The sequence below is a fragment of the Ursus maritimus genome, unplaced genomic scaffold, assembly GCF_017311325.1.
Source record: "Ursus maritimus isolate PB19 unplaced genomic scaffold, ASM1731132v1 scaffold_15, whole genome shotgun sequence".
Taxonomy (NCBI): domain Eukaryota; kingdom Metazoa; phylum Chordata; class Mammalia; order Carnivora; family Ursidae; genus Ursus; species Ursus maritimus.
Genome location: NW_024423897.1, coordinates 39,478,588 through 39,498,682, shown reverse-complemented (window position 1 = coordinate 39,498,682; position 20,095 = coordinate 39,478,588). Strand labels below are relative to the sequence as shown.

Genomic DNA, 20,095 nt, shown 5'->3' with positions numbered 1-20,095 from the left:
AACCACTGTTGACACTGGTCTCCAGCCTGGATGTCTGTGTCTGTTATCCTCAGCAGAGCTCCTTGCTGGCCTACTCAGAGCATGAACAAAACACTGACGTTAGCTGTGTTAAGCCAGTACGATTTTGCATTGTTTGTTATGACATCATCTAGCCCATCCTAACTGATACCATCCTAATAAAACAAGTGGATTCCTTAATGGAATCCTTTTTTTATCATCTCGTTTTTCTGCATTTTCTCCACAGAGTAGCATATTATCTTAGGCTGAATTGTTTCTTAGGAATTTTTGCCTGTGCTGTACAGTAAACTCTACCCATATTTTTGTTAACGTCATAGGAGTCGAGTTTCTTTTGTACATTTTTCAAGCATCCATTATTGTTAGTAGAAATCAAAACCTTTCGAGATTACTACATCCAGTTGGAAATCGATGTGTTAGGAGGTGCAATGAACTTGGACAGAATCCCAAGGAGAAAGAAAATGTTGAGTTGAAAAACAGTAAGGATGAAAAATTAGAAATATCCAACGTAAAGGACAAAAGGCTAAGGGGATGTCCTGTATTTAAATGGAGAAGTACTGTGATTGGCGAACAGGATGCAACTGCACTTTCACTGAAGTCAGGACTAGAGGAATAAAATTGACCTGTTGCCTGAGGTATTCATGTTAAAAATGAAAAAAAAAAAAGATATTTTCAGCTTCATTAGCTGTTAAGCACTGGAATGTGCTACCAGAGAAGGTTATAAAGACTTTAAAGCCTTCAAAGCCTTTAAAGCCTATAAAGATTTTTGAAAGAATGTTGTTAATTTAAGCATAAAGCCTACATAGAGATTAGGCAAACTTTTAGTTCTTTCAACTACTTATTTTATAACTACCTGACAAAAGAGATCAATTTAACCTAACATAAGAATGCTGGTCACTGCTGGGACCAGTTGCTCTCATGCTCACATCAGCTTTAGGAAAACTTCAGTTCTCTAGGATCCTACAGCATGCTAATTATGGGAGAACTGATGTTGTGTTTTCTTAAGACCATAGTTTTGTGGTTTAGAAAATCCTCCGGACGTTCATTATGGTAGGTATATTGGATGAGCAATTAGCTGATTCAGTAAAGTGAAACTCAAGAGTCAGTTCAAGGAAATGGTTTAACAATTTCCTCATAGTACACTTAAATGTCTTTTACCAAGCAGCTATAGTAGGATAACACTGTACCACATGCCAAGTTATATTTTGCTGTGTTATCTCATAACACATGATATTTATACTTCCTACAATCCATACTATTGCAGAATTGACTTGTACTTGACTCTCCTTGTATGATAGGTGTTTGTTTGTTTTTTAATGGCTCTATCTCCCCTACGTGGTTATAATTTCCTTCAGCATAAGGGCTGTCTACCATCATCTTTATGTCACCCATGACATCTGTATAGTATTTTGCATATTGTGGATAAGAATCCATGTTTGTAAAAATAAATGATTTGATGAAGTATTTTTAATACATTCCTTTCCACTTCTGAATTTCACATCCATAGGTATCATCAAGACAGCTTTGCTCAACATGGATCGAGAAAACAGGGAGCAGTACCAAGTGGTGATTCAAGCCAAGGATATGGGTGGCCAGATGGGGGGATTATCTGGGACCACCACAGTGAACATCACGCTGACTGATGTCAACGACAACCCTCCCCGGTTTCCCCAGAGTAGGAACATTTGATTGAATGAATTTCTTCAGTGCGCTTTTGTAAAACTCTAAGAATGATGTTTATTTTCCTTTGTTATTAATTATCAATATTAGTGACCTCAGTAAGAACCATACTTTTATTAGCTGAGCAATTTCTGATATGGTTATTGTTATAAAGCTAACACCATTGTTTTATTTTTCCTTATTAAAAAGACTACCGCAGACATAAATTTGCTTGTGCAGAACATATATACACAAGCATGCTGCTATTTGTTAAAAAAAATTACCTTTATGTTTTGTGAATTCAATCAGTCATGTAATCTCTTTTAAATCCTCACAAAGCTTTATAAGGGGAGGATTTATCATTTTACTGTTTCTAAAAATACAACTGGGGAAATAACCATGTACTTAATCCATTTGTAATCATAGTTTTCTATATTATGGTTAATTGAGATACGAAAAGTCATCTCTAAAATCATTAACTCTCATGACTAGATAGGAAAAAAAGAAGGAAAAACAACATTCTTAAATGCCCACTTTGTATCAAGCAGTACACTAGAGCCCTGCATATAGAGCACCTCAAGTGGGTACTGGTTTTAGTGTAATATTTCTTCCGGGAACAAAATTCACTTCTGACCATGCTAAGTAAACTACCTGAATCCTGTCTTCCAAGAGAAGATAGCTACCCACCATTAAAAGGAAAGCCCACTTACCCAATCATGGCATTTCATTAAAGTTGATCAGTTAATAGGGTCAGCTAATTGGGCCTTCTTTTATAATGGAGATACACATGGATCAACAGGAAATCATTAAATTTTCTTTAGTTTTTTTCAAGTATTTAATCACAGCTAAATGCAAAAAACAGAGTATCAAACTAATTTCTGATTTAATGGGTAGAAGAAAAGTTTTAAGGGCCCTAAATTCTCCCCCCCCCCCCAGAGGCCTGAAATGACAATATCAGAATCATCAGTACGTTGCCCAAAAACCTCCTTTTCAATAGGGGAATGCCCCAGGGAAGGATAACAAAAGAATTCCCAGTACCTGGAATACCACAGAGACCTTACTTTGCTTTGCTCTCTCCTTGGATAGCCTGTGATCATTACTGAATAATGTATCAAAGCACAGGAGGGGAGAATAACTCCAGAGGAAAACCTTGGCTTGTGTTATCATTTTGCCAAGGATGAGCCCAACACTTACTGAATGGATGAATATTATTGCATGACTATATTCTAGTGGTGTTATAGTCTATGTATTTTCCAAAGTAATTTGCATGGATGGTTGGCAAAATGCAATGGGTGAGAGTAAAATAAGTTTTGTTCTTATTCCTTTTTTTTTTTTTTTGTCCTAAGTACATGCTGGTCTGGCGGATCTAAATTGAAACTCACATGCAGTCTCCTTAAACTAATTTTGCAACATGAGGACATAAGAAAAGTGTACATCTATGAAATACAGGTTTTAAATCAGCAATACAAATACATGAATGGGAGAAACCTATGCACAGAAAAAATACTATCATGAAATTTAAAAGGAGTAGTCAAAGACACAGTTAGGAGCTTTCTCTCTCCATGTGTCTAGCTGTATCCCAGACCAGCTCCCTGTGCGNNNNGAAAGAGTGTCTACTTGGATACATCCTCCAGATCGCTGTCATTTATTTTCACCTCCAGTTGTTATTAGCGATGACACAGAGAACCCTTTTAAGAACTACCTCACAATTGGCTTAAAGTCACAGGTCAGGTTAAATTCTTTCCCATTCCTTCTGCTAAGATTAATTAACAGGGGCTTCGAAACCTTGTGCACCTCCCCCCAGCAGTTTAGTCTTTCTTGCCATCATACCCGTGAACCCCGAGGCCTATTTACAGGACAAGAAAAGTATTCTCCATTTGCAAAGAGACAGGTCATGACAGAAGAAATATTCTTAACGATCATGAAAGTAAGGATGTAAGGAGGATAGAACACCATTAATTATCCTGAGGAAAGTACAAATCTGCCTGCATCCGTAGTAATGTCTGAAAGAACTGTTAGAAAATAGGTTTTGTCTTTATTATGATAGAGTATCCTTCATCTGTGCTTGACTTATATCTGTCTGGTGATTAATAGGTACATACCAGTTTAAAACCCCTGAATCTTCACCACCGGGTACACCAATTGGCAGGATCAAAGCCAGCGATGCTGACATGGGAGAAAATGCTGAAATTGAGTACAGCATTACAGAGGGAGAGGGGCTGGACATGTTTGATGTCGTCACCGACCAGGAAACCCAGGAAGGGGTTATTACTGTCAAAAAGGTAATGCCGTTTGTTAACTACTATGCAAATGAGACATTCACTTTTCTCCAGTCCCTGAGTAACCTGGGTAATTACGGCTCACATGAACGTTGCTCTAGATTCTTATTTTACTAATTATTTTTTTTAAACACCACGTCTAATGGTTGGCTTTTAGAGGTCCTCAATAATCTGATGCATTCATTAATTTCATACTTGTAATAAATTCTTATTAAGAACCTCCTGATGTAAATAAATGACACAAATAAATAATATACATTAAAACACACAAAATAAATATCGTCAATGAATAATAAACAAACAGTGCCAGACACTGTTCTAGATTCTGGAGGTGCAATTCAACAGAATGGTCTCTGCTTCTACAGAACTGCCAATCTAAGGCAGAAAAGAGACAAGAAAGCAAATAAGCAAACAAACAAGTGTATAGTTCTAAATTCTGATACATGCTTTGAAGGAAGAGAGTAACAAGCAGTGATAAAGATGGCCTGAATTAGAGAGAGAGAGGATATAAAAAGACCACAGAAATAAATTAACACAAATTTCCTATGAGCTCTTTAGCTACTCTTTGGAACACGATAATAAATTTTTTATATTTCTGAATTCCAATTTCTGCCCTATGTATTCACTGTTTACCCCCCAAAATTGTCTAGCACCACAGAGCCACACACAGAAGTGTGGGAAAATTTAAAACCAATAAACCGTGTGCTTCAAAGCTAAAAATACATTAATTTTGGTTACTTTTTTAATGATTGCACTTCCCCTCATGTATGGTATAATATTTTCTCTCTCCTTTAGCACACTGTTGTATCTGCTGGTAAATATAAGCATCGGTGGATGTAAATAACAAGAAAATTCTTTCCTCTAAAGCTTTGGATTACATGTCTTAATACCTGGAAACACAATAAAACATGCTTAAGCGACACTCAGACCAATGTTTTATACTATAATATAATTAGGAAGCCCATTACTGTACATTAACCTTTTTAATTTTCTTAGTGCCTTATCAGATTCAAACTGAAATTTTGCCTAGCCGACTAAATCACATTCACTAATGTCTTGATTAATTGTGTTTCTAGTGAGCCTTGTCATATCATCATATAAAACTAAAAGTCAGCAATAAGCATTTGGGTTCACTGTGTCTCCAGAAGTAGAGATACTTTTCCTGAAGACCTCTGACAGCAATGATCATTACTTTCGTTGGCAAGTAATTAGCCCAATGCCCTTATCAGGATATCACTTGGAATATTTTATCAACTCATGCACATGCACACACACACACACACACACACACACACACACACAAACCCACAAAAAAACAAAACCATATTAAATCTATTTAATCTAAATAAATTTGGAAAAGGGAGTCAGGATGCAATCATATGGTTCTCAATTCTGGCTGCACATCAGCATCACTGGGGGCGGTATTTAAAAATATAGATTCCCACCCTCACCACAGATATTTTGGTTTAATGATCCAGGGTGGGGTCTAGATACTGGCAAATTTTAAAACGGTCCTTCAGTGTTCAAGTACAGCCAGATGTGACAACATCTGACACAGAATAATCTACTACGTATTTGCCAACGCACCCCTGACATGACTCCCTCTAGTCAAATACAAGAATTTTTTTTTAAGCAGTTTTAGTTTTTTAAAACTCCTGCTTCCGGGTTCCCTTCCCTGTCACACCTTGCACCCCCTGCACCCACTTGCAAGGCAACAGCGGGCATGGTTTCAGCCCATACTTTTCACCAGGACGGTGTGGCATCTCAACTCCCATGCCTTTGCCCAATTTCATGGTGCGTGGTGAGGTCCCTAAGCAATATGGTTATATTCATTTACCCGAGATTTGCACTAAAAATGGCTCATGTCTTTCTGTGTGTCTTGGCTGCTTCCAATATGTCTCCCCCCTATCCTCCCCAAGCTCTTGGACTTTGAAAAGAAGAAAGTGTACACCCTCAAGGTGGAAGCCTCCAATCCTCATGTTGAACCCCGCTTTCTCTACCTGGGTCCGTTCAAAGATGCAGCCACAGTCAGAATTATGGTGGAAGATGTGGATGAGCCCCCCGTCTTCAGCAAACTGGCCTACATCCTACAGATAAGAGAAGATGCTCAGATAAACACGACAATAGGCTCAGTCACAGCGCAAGATCCAGACGCTGCCAGGAATCCTGTCAAGTAAGCACACTCCTACAACCCGTCTCTTTTGGAAGCTTTAGCCGATGGCTCTGCAAGGATCACCTGCAAGTTAGAAAATTAATCCTTTTTTCCAATGAGACACTTGTGTCTTCCTGAAAAACTACTCTAAACAGCATCTTTACTCTCCTTTGTCAACATGAACATGATTTCAGCAGCAGTGTAAATCTAAAAAACACAAAATTTGGGGGCGGGGGGGAACACAAAATGATTTATAGGAGTTGACTACCTACCTGAAAATGGTATAAGGAAATACAACAGAATGGCCTAGAATATTTCTTTAAGGCCTTAGATTTGTCAAATAGTAGCATGGAGAGAGCTCTGTGACTTTTAATAAACAAGACACCAGGCTGAGTCTGTTTCTCAAGTGTGCAGGAACCTATCATGTAACACTCAGAGGCAGAATTATGCTCCATTTGGATGCATGATTTTTTTTCTTTTTCAGACGTGGATAAAAGTAAGAACCATTTCATGATATATGTCTGCAAAATCCTGGGGAAATTAATAGAGCCGAATCCTAATTTATACTATGTAAGCAAGCTCTATTTTCCCTATACATTCCTTATACCTTACCTGTAAGTCACGCTGCAAGAAAGCCTCATTGCTCTTTGAAATCACAGATGCTTTAGAATTCTAGAATTTTATCATGAGAGCACTGGAGTCAACAACTTGCAGTCTTAGTAGCTTAGTTGACTAGATGAGAAAATTGCTAAATCAGAGTATCATTCTGTCAATTATCCCCCATTAAAAAAAAAAGAAAAAGAAAAAAAGTAAGCAGACTGACAGGCTAGAGGAACTCTTGCCAGTGAACCCACAGATAAATTCTGATCCGGGCACCTGCCATATGCCAGGTACGTTCCAGGCTTTAGAGATACGACAGAGAACAATATCAAGTCCTGATCTCATGAAGCTTACATTCTAATTGGGACAGACAGAAATAGGCAAACAACAAATATGCAGGATTTCAGGTAAAATACACTGTAAGCGGTAAAATAAGACAGAGTATGGGAACAAAGGGTATCTGGGGTACCATTTTACATAGTGCGGTCAGGCTTGCCCTTGGTAGGAAATCATTTGAATAAAGATTTGATTGAAATGAAGGGATGAACCATGATGGTATCTGAGAGAAGAACATTCCAAGAAGAGGGAAAAATGAGGGTAAGGTCTGATACCAGAGCTTGCTTGGCATGAGGAAGGAGTACCAAGGAGGTTCATGAGCTAGAAGAGAGTGAGCACGGTGGGGAGTGGTTGGTAAGGTAGGAGGCAACAGGGAGGTATGGTAAGTGGTGAGTGTGGCAGGTCCTCTGGGGCATTTGTAGGCCTTGGTAAAGACTGGGTTCTATTTTGATTGAGGTAGGAAGCCACTGCAAAGCTTTGAATAGGAGTATTACCTAATCTAAAACTGCTTTTTAAGAGGATCACACTGGCTGCCCCATGAAGAATAATACTGCAGATGAAAGAATCTGAGGTTCTAAGGCAATCATTTTCTAACTTTTCAGCCATGAGCTCTTTGTTCGAATGAAACCTGATGGCAAGTCCCACACCTAAAACACAAAAATGCCTGGTTTATTCTCAGAGAATAGTTTTAAATCATTGGGAAAACAGACACTGTTGTTTTATCATTCTGCTGGAATATCCATAGACTCCTTCAACTGGACTACGGTCAACCCAAAGTAGCCACATATAAGCTCCACGGATCAAGTGTTCTTCCATATACATTTAATATTACTAATAAGAAAAATGAATGGCAGCCTTTGCTTGTACAACACAAATAATCTTAAGTACTTCACAATGATTCTCTCACTTGGAGTTTGTCCTAAGTGTGTAAAGGAAAAAAATCTTAGCAAGTCAATGTGAAGACAAATTTGAAAGTGTTAATGCTGCTAGTTTATATAAATATGAGCTTTGTTACCTCTTTGATCAATCAACATGTTTTTAATTGAAAGAGATAATGTCTCCTGGGAATTTTGGCTGCATTTTTATGTCTATTTTACTTTTTATAATGAATACCATTTTAACCCATTGCATTATTTTACGTGTATTAAAGGAAGTAGTTAGTTTGTCAGACTGGGTTTGCTGTCAGCTAATTTTGAAGTTTTTTATGCCAGCCTTTTCTTGGTACATACGGATTTCATATATAGATATAGATTTAAGGATAAAAATACCAATAAGGATATATGGTATATAAATGTATATTCCAGTGAGTCCTTTTATAGGACAAAAGTGATTCTCATACTGGGAAAGTACATCCACACATAGTTTTTGGTTATCCAAGATGTAAATACTGAACTAGGTGCTAGACAATATGTTAGGTACACACTTAATACTAGAGAATTCTTCCCCCAAACATCAATCTATCTTTATACAGGTACAAATCTTTAATTACATAAAATAATTTTCTTCCAGTAACTTTATCACAAATGCCCTTTGACTTCATGGAAGAGTCTTATAAAATGTCACTCTGAATAAATATTATGAAAAATTTACATGCAAACATACTTCCTGTCCTGACCCACAAATCTCCCTGACTTGGGAGGATACATTAGAAGACAAATTATTGAATCACAGAATATAATAAATTTCGGGGGGGGGGGAAGAGCTACCTAGCAAAATAATCTGCTATAATCATGTTAAGATTGATTACCTTGTTCCTTATCTGTTATGACTACAATTAATGTGACTGGGCAGTAAATATACTGGATAGGAATTGAAATTACTTTGGAAAGAAAAACAACAAACAGATAAGGCTTCATGTGCATACATCTTTCCTAAACAGTGTAGACATTTGAAATTTCCTATTAATTTTAAATTTCCTAATTAAGGGAAAAACTCATGTATAATTTGGGTATTTCCCAAGTAGTTCCTCTTTAAAATCAAAAGCCACCTTCAACTAAAAATTCCTCACCTCATATTCTTTATTTCAAAGGCTTGACAGGAAAATACAATTACTTGTAAAACTTAAAACTATAGCAGGAAGAAAAGAACAAGAAAAGATTACAGCTGTATATAATTGTAACAGCTTATAAAGGCAATAAGCAGCATATCTTAAGCTTGACATTTTTCATGAGGGAAAAAATATTTGTAGGCAATCATTTAATGTCTTACAAAGTCTATGAATATTGAGATTTCCTTTTTGGGTAATTAGTCATGTGCTATAAATATTTATCATTCTCAAATTTAAAATGAAGGCAGGTGATCAAGTTCAATGCTGTTGCCTAAATTTTTTTTTTAAAGATTTTATTTATTTATTTGACAGAGATAGAGACAGCCAGCAAGAGAGGGAACACAAGCAGGGAGAGTGGGAGAGGAAGAAGCAGGCTCATAGCGGAGGAGCCTGATGTGGGGCTCGATCCCATAACGCCGGGATCACGCCCTGAGCCGAAGGCAGACGCTTAACCGCTGTGCCACCCAGGCGCCCCTGTTGCCTAAATTCTTAATAAACATTGATTCATGACATAATTGGCAAAAATAATAGCTGTTTTATCTGTAGGAGATGAACCTTTAATAACAAAATATTAGGTTTATATAAACTAAAATTAAAATTCTAACCTGACTTGAGATATATACATATCCTTTTTGAACTTCTTGATTCTCTTTAATATCAGGTTTAAATAGACTCCAATAATCAAATATCCATTTTATTTAGACCCTTGATAGATGACAAAATATATTTTATTAAAATATATTTATTATAATTCACCAGTTACATTTGAAGCAAAATAATCGACTGAAATAGAATCTTGAACATGGTACACTATTACAAGTTAGTAACAAGAGCTTATTTTCCTTAGAGTATTCATAATAAGTCTACATGTGTATGACTAGTTGGTCATTTACTTAATTGTATTTCTACCAAGCCAACATTTTAAAATCTCCCATCATGACATAAATTTTGAGACTCTAGCTGAAATGGGCAATTTTTCCCCCTAATGACCTTAACATATCAACTGTCTCCCGAATTTTCTCTTTAATGTCCCCTACATAAAACAGTGCATACATATTTTCCCCACATATAGCTATTCCAAAAACTGGTAATAAATTGATAAAGAAGATAACATTTCTCAAAATCTACTAGTCTTTCATCAATTTCAGCATCGAAAACTCAGTCCTCCTTTGATTTCTAAGACACCTCTTGGTTTTCTTCGAATTCTCTGAACTCCTTAGATAGTTGTCTAGCTCCTACTCTGCTCTGGGCACCGTGGGTCTCCATTTTCCCATCATCTTTTCAGTGATTCTGTCTTTAATGTTTTTCTCCCTTCACTGGACCTCCTCTTCCTGGACAATTGAACCAGAAATCTAAGTTGTCAATCCAGATCTTTCCTTTCCCAGACTTCCCCTGAGCACCTCAGCTTCAATATACCAAACAGGAACTTAGGATCTTCCCCAAATCCTGTTCTTCCCGTCTATCAGTTTGTGACCACACCTGCCAACCATTCTCCTCAATTCAACCAGTGATCTTTGTTAAACGTGACTTAGATTGGAACATTTCCCTGCTTAAAATCCACTGGTAGATTTGCATTGCTCTTAGAACAAATCCCAACTCCATGCCATGGCCCCCCAACCATCGACAGTCCAACCTCATTTTCTATCTCCCTTTTCCCACCTCACTAACTGCAGCCACACTAGCCAGTTTCTGCTTCTTTTCACGTAATCATTTTTAAAACAAAGTAGATAACAGAAAACTAGACAACAACCTACTTATGCACACGAATACCTGGGTACACATTAAAGTTCTAAGGTTCTATAAATTTGAGTTAAAATGTGACAATTACTATACAAACTTGATACAAATTACATATAAAAGAAACTTTATTGGTGATTCTCAAACTCATGCAACTTGTCTAATGGGTTTACCATTAGGATCTCAGTTGTAAAGAATTAATTTCCCAGAATATTTTGCTTAGTATTGAGTTATAGATACGCAAATATGTGCTACAAGTAGAAAAAAATCCATGTGACAGACTTTCTGGGAATAGTTTTAGGATGTGAGAATAACAAACACAAAGAAAACCTTTCTAGCACTGTATGGGGATGGATGGTAGCTACACTTGTGGTGAGCATAGCATACATGTAGACTTGTCAAATCCTTATGCTGGACACCTGAAACTAAGCTAACTGTGTGTCAACTGTATTTCATTTTAAAAAGAAAAGAAAACTATTCTAAATTCTACTCTGCCTTTTTAGGTATTCTGTTGATCGACACACAGATATGGACAGAATATTCAACATTGATTCTGGAAATGGTTCAATTTTTACATCGAAACTTCTTGACCGAGAAACATTGCTGTGGCACAACATTACAGTGATAGCAACAGAGATCAGTAAGTCTAACCTCACCCCTCAGCTGTCCCTGCTTGACGGAGTGAGTGTCCCAGCAAGGGCTGGTGAAGCAAGGCTGAAATTCGTCACCATGTACTGATATCCTACTCGAATACAATGATTTGCAGTAATGTTTCTTCTAGGCATGTGTTAATTCATTCACAAATGCAGAGGCACCTGCGGACGATCTGTTCAGAAATAATAAAATGAGAATGCATCTCTCAAATGAGGTTGAGTTGGTACATAGTAGATTTGATTCCAAAAAGCTTTATCAATCAGAACATTACAGAAGCAGCTGAAAAACATGGGCTTGTGGCTGGAATTGGGAGGGAAGGGAAATCAAGTGTATTAAAAAATGCAGGCATTACTTAGAAATCTTTCAGATATCTATCCTCCAGCTTTCTAAAGAATTTCTATTTCAAAATCATTACAGAAGTAAGAGATATAAATTTTAGCTTTTCCACTGTACACCAAAGTGAGCAATCCAAACCATCAAGTAATCAATAAAATGTTTAGAGTGGATTTTATGGAAGTCCCCATGAAATTGAAGGCAAAGAAAAATAGTGCCAAATGAATGCTTCAAATAAAATGATTATACACAGTGAAAATTGTGTAATGTAAACACAATGTGTAGGCCTAAGTACATGAAAGAAAAAGTATTTTTAAAATAACATTTGAATGTTTAAAAATAGGCTTCCAAATTATAGCTCATTTTTTAGTGTTTTTTATTTTAAAAGTTCAAATATTTTTAGCTCAGTTGGGTATCTAGTGTGCAATATTCCATACCTAATGGTATATTACAGTAGTATTCTTTGTCAACATAACTCATGAGATTTGAAACGGCCGAAAAATACTGAGTAGAATAATAAATTACCAATTTGGGCAAAATGAAGCATTGTTTTGTGATAGCATTAAGAACTCCTAATTACAAATGTGTTAGGTAGGAATTTGCTCTCCAGAATTTATACAGAGGGACTAATGTGGATACTGATGACAGAGCATACTTAAAGCTTTAAAATTACAAAATTATTTTTCACACTGAAAAGGACCATTTTTATAACATCATGAAATTTTATGTTTTACTGAAGTAGTCATTTCATGTGTATTTTAAGCTTTGTGCCTAAAATTTTTTTTAAAGATTTAATGTTTCTGTGATATATTTGAAAGTACTAGTGATAAAGACCTTTTAAAACTTCATCTTTGGCAGCTCCAACTTTGGAAGAATAATGTGAGCAATATTTTAGATGCAAAGGAGCTTAAGAATCTTATTGTCTAAACTTCTTAACTATCTTTGATGCAACAGAAGCCCAGAGCTTACATAAAACCAGCCCACTCCCATCCCAGGGCCTTGGCACTTGCTGTTCCCTTTATCTGGAGAGCCGGAAATATTCACATGGCTTAATCCTCTTTATTCGTGTCTCTGTCCAAATGGCATCTCATCAGATGAGACTGAGCGGTCATCCCACTCAAAGTAGCGCCTCCACCTCTCTCCCATCCCTTTCCCTCTTTAATTTCTCCACAGCACTTAGCATCTGACGCCTTATCTATTCATGTGTTTACAGTTTATCTGCCCCCATTAGAATAAAGCTCCAGGATGCAGGATTTGTGTCATGTTCCCTATGTGTCCCAACACCCCAAAGAGTGGCTGGCATGTATTAGAAATGAGATGCTCACTAAATATTTATGATGTGAACAAACAGATGTGTGAGTGAAGTGAATGAGGAGTGCTGAGCTCGGAGATTCCAGCTCCTGATTCCTACACCAGGAATCTGTCTTCCACACAACCCAAAATACTCATTCACCTCCAGTCTTCCAACGTGGATGCTGCTCTCTCATTATCCTGGATGAACAGCCTGGGCTTTGGAGTCAGACAGACCCAAGTTGAAATCTAGGCTCTACTTCTTACTTATCATCTCTGTGAAGATGTTCAAATTACCTAACCTGTGTGTACCTTGGTTTCCTCATCTCTACAGTAGGGGCGATAACTGTATTTACCTCAGAAGTTTGTAAGGATTAAATAAGATAACATAGCAAAGTGCTGGGCACTACATCTAGCCTGTATTCAGCACAAAAACTAAAGAACTAAGACCAAAGCAACCATTGGTTTCCTTCATTTCCCCCTGCTCTTTCTTTTGTACACATTTTCCCCATCTCCCTGCTTCTTTGGCTTCCCTTAAAATCTGCCTCTATAAACGCCTTTCCTAGATAGCTTTTCTTTATTTTATGTGACTCTGCGGTTTGCTATCCAGTTTCACTCTATTGACACAAGTAGCTTTGTCCCATAGGTATCTCCAGCAGGTGTATCCAACTCCAGAAGTACCAATCTAATTCTTTTTGGTGACTAACTCGGTACATAACGCCCTGTGGTACTCAGAGCAGCCTTGGGGAAATCTGTGTATGAATGAGAAAGGAGTGAGTGACAGTTGTCTAAAGGGAATTGGCAATCAATATATAAATGCCTATTTCTTTCTTTTTTGGCGTATTGCAGATAATCCAAAGCAAAGCAGCCGAGTCCCTCTATATATTAAAGTTCTAGATGTCAATGACAATGCCCCAGAATTTGCTGAATTTTATGAAACCTTTGTCTGTGAAAAAGCAAAAGCAGATCAGGTGAGTTTCATAAGAAAGCAAATTAATTCAGTCAGATTAATTTAGATCTTCTAATACACAAAGCTGAGGGCGAGTTTTGAATTATCTATGAAGTAAATGCTAACAAAATTAATACTATAAATAAGAACCAGAATGAATGTTTAACTTGCATAAGAGAACAAACAGTTTTTAAGAACTGGAAGTTCATCATTCTCAGAGACTGATGCTGATTCAAATCAGTCTTAAGTTTTCATTAAAATAGATTAGTCACGGCTTTATTGGAAAAATCTTAATTGGTGAGCATACTTTTAATTACTGTATATACTGGAAAGCAATAACCAGAACATATTTTACAATTGCCCATAATTCATAGTTTCACCTATTTATATTGCCCACCTGTACAAATAATACAAATTTGTGAATGTTTTCCTGTTTTACACATTTGCCCCTACCCGAAATAGGTCTTTTCAGCCAGTGATATAAAAATTATGTTACAGTTTGTCGAAATAGAAGTGCACTGTTAAAATACATGTTAAAGTGGGAAGCTGAAGTTGTGTTTTATGTACAAACTTTCTTTTTAGATTTTATGCAAGCCGATGGCTTATGTGTATGTCAAGACTGCCTTTCTAAACAGGCTGTGTCCAAAGACTGCCTGAATTTTTTTAGTTGAAATGTTGTCTTAGATCATTGTGGTATTATATCACTCTAGGGCAGTGTTTCCCAACCCATGCGATTTTGCCCCCGGCGTACATGTGGCAATGTTTGGGGACATTTTTGATTGTCACAAAGAGTAGGATGCTACTGGTGTGTAGTGGGAGGAGGCTAAGCTTGCTGCTAACCATCCTTCAGTGCCCAGGACAGCCCCACAACAAAGTCTTATTCCTGGTCATTCCTGGCTCTATTTCCAACCCATCAGTTCACTGCATAAAGTGGATTCACTGTAAATGTTCTAGAGGCTATTGTTCTTAAACTAAAATTAGAAATCATGTAGTCAAGCAATTTACTGTAAAACTGTAAGGAACACTTTTGAGTTAGCCAAACTTCATAGCAGCTTTATGGCTTTGATTTTAGTTGATTCAGACCCTACGAGCCGTTGACAAAGATGACCCTTACAGCGGGCACCAATTCTCATTCTCTTTGGCCCCCGAAGCAGCCAGTGGCTCAAACTTTACCATTCAAGACAACAAAGGTAAATGGACCCAAGTTACCTTCTCTGTCGGTATACTGATATCTTTCTCTTTCTCTCTATTAGCGTCACAATTGTTCCAATCCATGATGTGGTAGGCATGTGACATTCACCACTTTGCTTTCTGGTTGCAGATAACACGGCAGGAATCTTAACTCGGAAAAATGGCTATAACAGACACGAGATGAGCACCTATTTCCTGCCTGTGGTGATTTCAGACAACGACTACCCAGTCCAAAGCAGCACTGGGACAGTGACTGTTCGGGTCTGTGCATGTGACCACCATGGGAACATGCAGTCCTGCCACGCGGAGGCCCTCGTGCACCCCACGGGACTGAGCACGGGGGCCCTGATCGCCATCCTTCTGTGCATCGTGACCCTACTAGGTAAACTGCTTCTCCCTGCATCCTATCTCCCCATGCTGAGGGGCACACACTGTTACAGTGACACCCTAGATTTACCCACCTCCCCCAGTAAGGCATACAGCCCGATCTAGGTGAGTAGAGTTACATGCTGAGAATCTGTGTTGCTCAACCATGAACTAGTTGTTGCTTGAAAATAGCTTTGGAAAATGAACAGATGTGAAACTTGCCCATGTCTTCACCTACCCAGGGAATCATTCCACCCAAAGAATCTCTTGTCTCTCAGACAGGGAATGAATCCCAGGGGGACTGGAGGGCACTCTCAATATGCCCTTTTCATTTCATTTGTTGTTTCCTGTTTAACCTGGCAAACATTGTTAAATTTTAAAGTGAGAAAGTCATCTGGCATGGCTGGTGTGCTGATGACCCTTTCTATGAAGGTAAAGCTTAAAGATCAATGGGAAAGTGGAAAGAGAAACGTGATGACTTTTTCTCTCTCATACGGGGAAATAAAAAGCGATGAAATTTTCTTCCGCCCAGCCAACTTGCTTTGGTCTACCCATTTGAATCACTACCTTCTGAGCACTGCTCCCCAGCTGCCACATACACAATGTCTATTATTTCTCAGGCTCTCAATAATAAACAACTTCTGTGACTGAGGAAATAAATCTGGGACCTAAAAGAAATGAATGCAATCAAGGTGAAAATCGAGGTCCAGCAATGATTCAAATGAAATTTTTATCGCCAAACCATGAATTAAGCACACAGGTTGAGCTCAAAATGCTCAACAGACTGTTGACTGTTGTGAACTAAGAAATCAAATGTTAGTTAATTCAGACCTTCCAGAAGTCAAAGTAAGCTTGCTACCCAAGGGGAAGAAAAGTAAGAAGCATCAACCTGGATTGCACAGGGGGGGGAAACTCTTTTTAAAAACGACAATATAGCGTTGAGAAGAATAAAGAATAAAAGACCTACATTTTTCCAAGAAGAGAATGCCTAGGGAACCCTGCTTAAGAGCTTCACATTCCATATCAATTTTGCTAATTATAACAGAAGTCTTGAAACTTAACTACAGAACTGTGATTCTCTTTGTCAACGAAGATTTGGGGAAAGTATTTTAAGATATGAGGATAAATAAAAGCTGACAGTATGCAAAGACAAATCAGTGTTTCTAATGGTGTGAGTCTGTAAAAATTGTTTTAGAAGAGAAGGATATGAATATTCTTTTTGATTGGGGGGGGGAAAGGTTATTTTTAGAAGGGCTGAATTGGCAGGCCTGTAGTCAGGGAGAATTCCATGGACTTTTCTGTGGTCTATAGAAGGAGAGCTGACTGTCATCTCAAAGAGGTGATTCTTCCTTTCCTTCATCATCTACCCAGTTATTCTCTCCCCGCCACCACCCACCCCCTGCCCCGGCTTTTTTCCTCCTCACCAACTCCCTTTATCCTCTCTTCATCATTTCCTTCCTCCAAAAAATTCACCATTTCCTCGGTACTCCTAACTTGTCTCCATGCTCCCTGCATCTGGTCTAGTCTCTTTGGAATTCTGTACCTAGTAAAAAAAAAGGACCTCAATGGGACTGACCCTTTACTAGGCTAACACCGTGGGCTACACACTGGCCAAGACGCTTCACAACTGTTCTTCTCCTTTAACCCTCAGAACCATCTGGTATATATTTATCTGCATCTCAAATAAGAAAACCAAGGCTCTAAGGTGTGCAGTCCTGTAGCCCCATCACCCAGCTAACAGGCAGTAGAACAAAGTTCCAAACCCAGGTCTTCTCCCCCTGAGCCTTGGTGCTTCCACACTGCACTCTACTTTCTTTGGGAGCTCATAGAAGGCAGGGCAATTTTCAGGCTGAAAGAGAGCCCGAACTGAAAATGAGACAATCGAAGAAGGTGGAAGCAAACCTGAGATTTTGTAAGAGACAGAAAAGCCACATCGATATGGGAGGAAATCTGCAGTCAATAAAGTGGATCCTGTGGCATCTCTTGTTTTATTTACAAAAATAAAACCACAGTGAAAACAACTACTATATCTCGTGTCTCTATGGTGCTTTAGAGTCTACAGAACTTCTCATTTACTAACTCATTCCTGATGACAACACTGGGCACTGTGTTATTGCCTCTCTTTCACAGAAAGAAACAGACTTAAAAGGGTCAAATCCTTTAAGCGAGCCTAGGCAGACTGATTTCAAATGCCTTGCTACCTTCTAGCTTTACGATGGGATTTGAGCACAAATTGTCCAAGCATTCCCCCACCCCAAATCTCACTGCTGTCCTCTGGCCTCAGGGGGTAGAGAAAAGAAAAGAGGTCAGTTACTGGGAAGAAAGCTATTACTTTCTCAGAATTTTTTGTTTTGTTTTGTTCAACGTGCTTTGAACTCACATCTCCAGTCGATAAAAGTTAGCTTTGAGAAAGATCTCCCTTCTAGAATTTCTGTTCAGATGTACATTGGGCTAAAAAGAAAAGATGCAGGCAGTTGTAGCTGTAGGAGAAGTAGGTGGTGAATTTTTCAATTACCCGATGTGCCCTCTCTTCTAGGTATTGCACTTTCAGGTGTGCAAAGGACCAAAACGATAGATACAGATCACTTAAACTGGGGCGGAATTAGGTAGTGATAAATGCCTGCTATCTAGCCTTAAACGATGGCACGAACTGTTGTACATAAGGTTTTAATGCTTTGGGGGACATTCATCTTGATTCTATTCACTATCCCCAGAGGCCATCCTGAGGTACAATCCTCTGTTTTGCACATCCTTGTCATTGGTCACACTGGAATCCGGCATAAACGGTAGATTATGAGCATCCCTCTGCCCAAAGCCCTGAAATTTTCTACCCACCCGCACCGCAGGGTTAAGTGAGGACATACAGAAGCCTCCAGGCCCCATATGACAAGGCCTTTCCCTACTCCCTTCCTGTCTGGGGCTGCCTCAGGGCCAGCCGTAGGGTTTCCTGGCTGTTTGTCAAACACTCCAGGCACTCTCCTTCTAGCTGTGCTCCACCAGACAGCTCCTTGGCTAACTCCCCACACCTTTGCTCAAATGTCACTTCCTCAATGAAGCAATCTCCGCCTAAAAAGCATACACAGCCTCTCAATCACACAAGGGAGTGCTCTTCATCCTCCTTCCTCTGTTCTTTCTGTTTACACTGTACATATCACCTTCTAATAATTTCCTTATTTATGATACACATTGTTTGTTTTCCATCTCCATCCACCACCACCACCACTCCTGCCCATCTCCTGATTAATATTTTCAATGGATAGTACCTAGAACGGTACCTGGCACAGACAGAGTGGGCACTACATAAGTACTTAGTGAATGAAGAAATACATAAACTCATGGCTGACAAATGAGGCATGAGGATGCTCTTTGGCAGCAAGATAGAATGTGTACCATTATACAACCATGCACTTGATAATCCCAACGTGCTTTCAGAGTGTTGGCTTTTTAGTCTGACCTGGATTACAATTGTTTGTATATGTGACATCTCTAAACCTCAATTTCCTCTATGAAAAATGGTTACTATATTATATAGTACATATAATACATATAATAACGGTACCTACTTTGTAGGACTGCTGTGGTAATTAAATGAGATTCAGCATGTAAAGCACTTAGCACAGTGCTTGGCATATAGAATTTCTCAATAGATAACCAATTATTATTAATACTATTAACACCTGAAATTTTAATATATAGATATCTGGGTATGCATATAGCCATCATTATATAGGTAGATATACACAGCCACCAAAAGCAATTATTCTGTAATTCTTACTACAATATTTCAATTCTTTATGGCTCATAAAATCTGGACCATGTTATGGATGAGAAAATAAAAACACGTTACTAGTACTTTCTGAGGAAACACCCCTGGACTAACCCAGTTTAACAATGCATTTTCTGACCTCTCTAAGGCTGTCGCTGTGTTTTTATTTTCCCACCCATATGTCCATTCATAGATGTGTCTCTCTACAGGTAGCCAGCTGTGTTCGACCCAGCCAGCTGTGGAGAAACAGGAGGAGCTATTTAAACACAATTCTTGCTTTGCCTCTAATTTGAGTTAGGAGGAAAAATTCAAAGAACCAACATTCCAGGCAACAAAGTTAGAGAAGATGAACCTTTGAAAGATTTTTTTTTCCAAGTTCCCTCTTAAATGTGTTTATTTTGTTTAGCTCAAACAGAAATAACCTGGTGCATGTCTTATAACCTGCCCCCTTTCAAATGGGCTGAACTTGAAGTCCAGAACGGCTTTCTGAATTGTATCTGGGTCTCTCCAGATATTATCTGTAATCATATTTCTTCTATGTAGAAAGGTATGCAGACATTCACATCTCTACTTTGGGTTTTAAACTAATTTTGCACTTCTCCCAGGAAAAAAAAAGGAGGCATAGTGCAAAAGTTATTTTAGCTGCGGAGTTATGCAAACCTTCAACACATCCCGAAGGTGCCAGCCTTGTGCTTATAAGCAGTTTCAGAGCATTTTATGT

At 38.3% G+C, this 20,095-nt stretch overlaps 1 protein-coding gene across 2 annotated transcripts in view; it reads left to right on the top strand.

Moving 5' to 3' along the window:
* The window catches only part of CDH6 (cadherin 6), a 120,347-nt gene that overhangs the window by 97,681 nt on the left and 2,571 nt on the right, over positions 1 to 20,095 (top strand). For both annotated transcript variants that reach the window (XM_008692676.1, XM_040630524.1), the window contains exons 5-11: positions 1,523 to 1,690; positions 3,769 to 3,956; positions 5,873 to 6,126; positions 11,329 to 11,465; positions 13,952 to 14,073; positions 15,124 to 15,241; positions 15,373 to 15,624. In XM_008692676.1, coding sequence (XP_008690898.1) covers positions 1,523 to 1,690; positions 3,769 to 3,956; positions 5,873 to 6,126; positions 11,329 to 11,465; positions 13,952 to 14,073; positions 15,124 to 15,241; positions 15,373 to 15,624 — 1,239 coding nt within the window. The remainder of the gene's footprint in view (positions 1 to 1,522; positions 1,691 to 3,768; positions 3,957 to 5,872; positions 6,127 to 11,328; positions 11,466 to 13,951; positions 14,074 to 15,123; positions 15,242 to 15,372; positions 15,625 to 20,095) is intronic.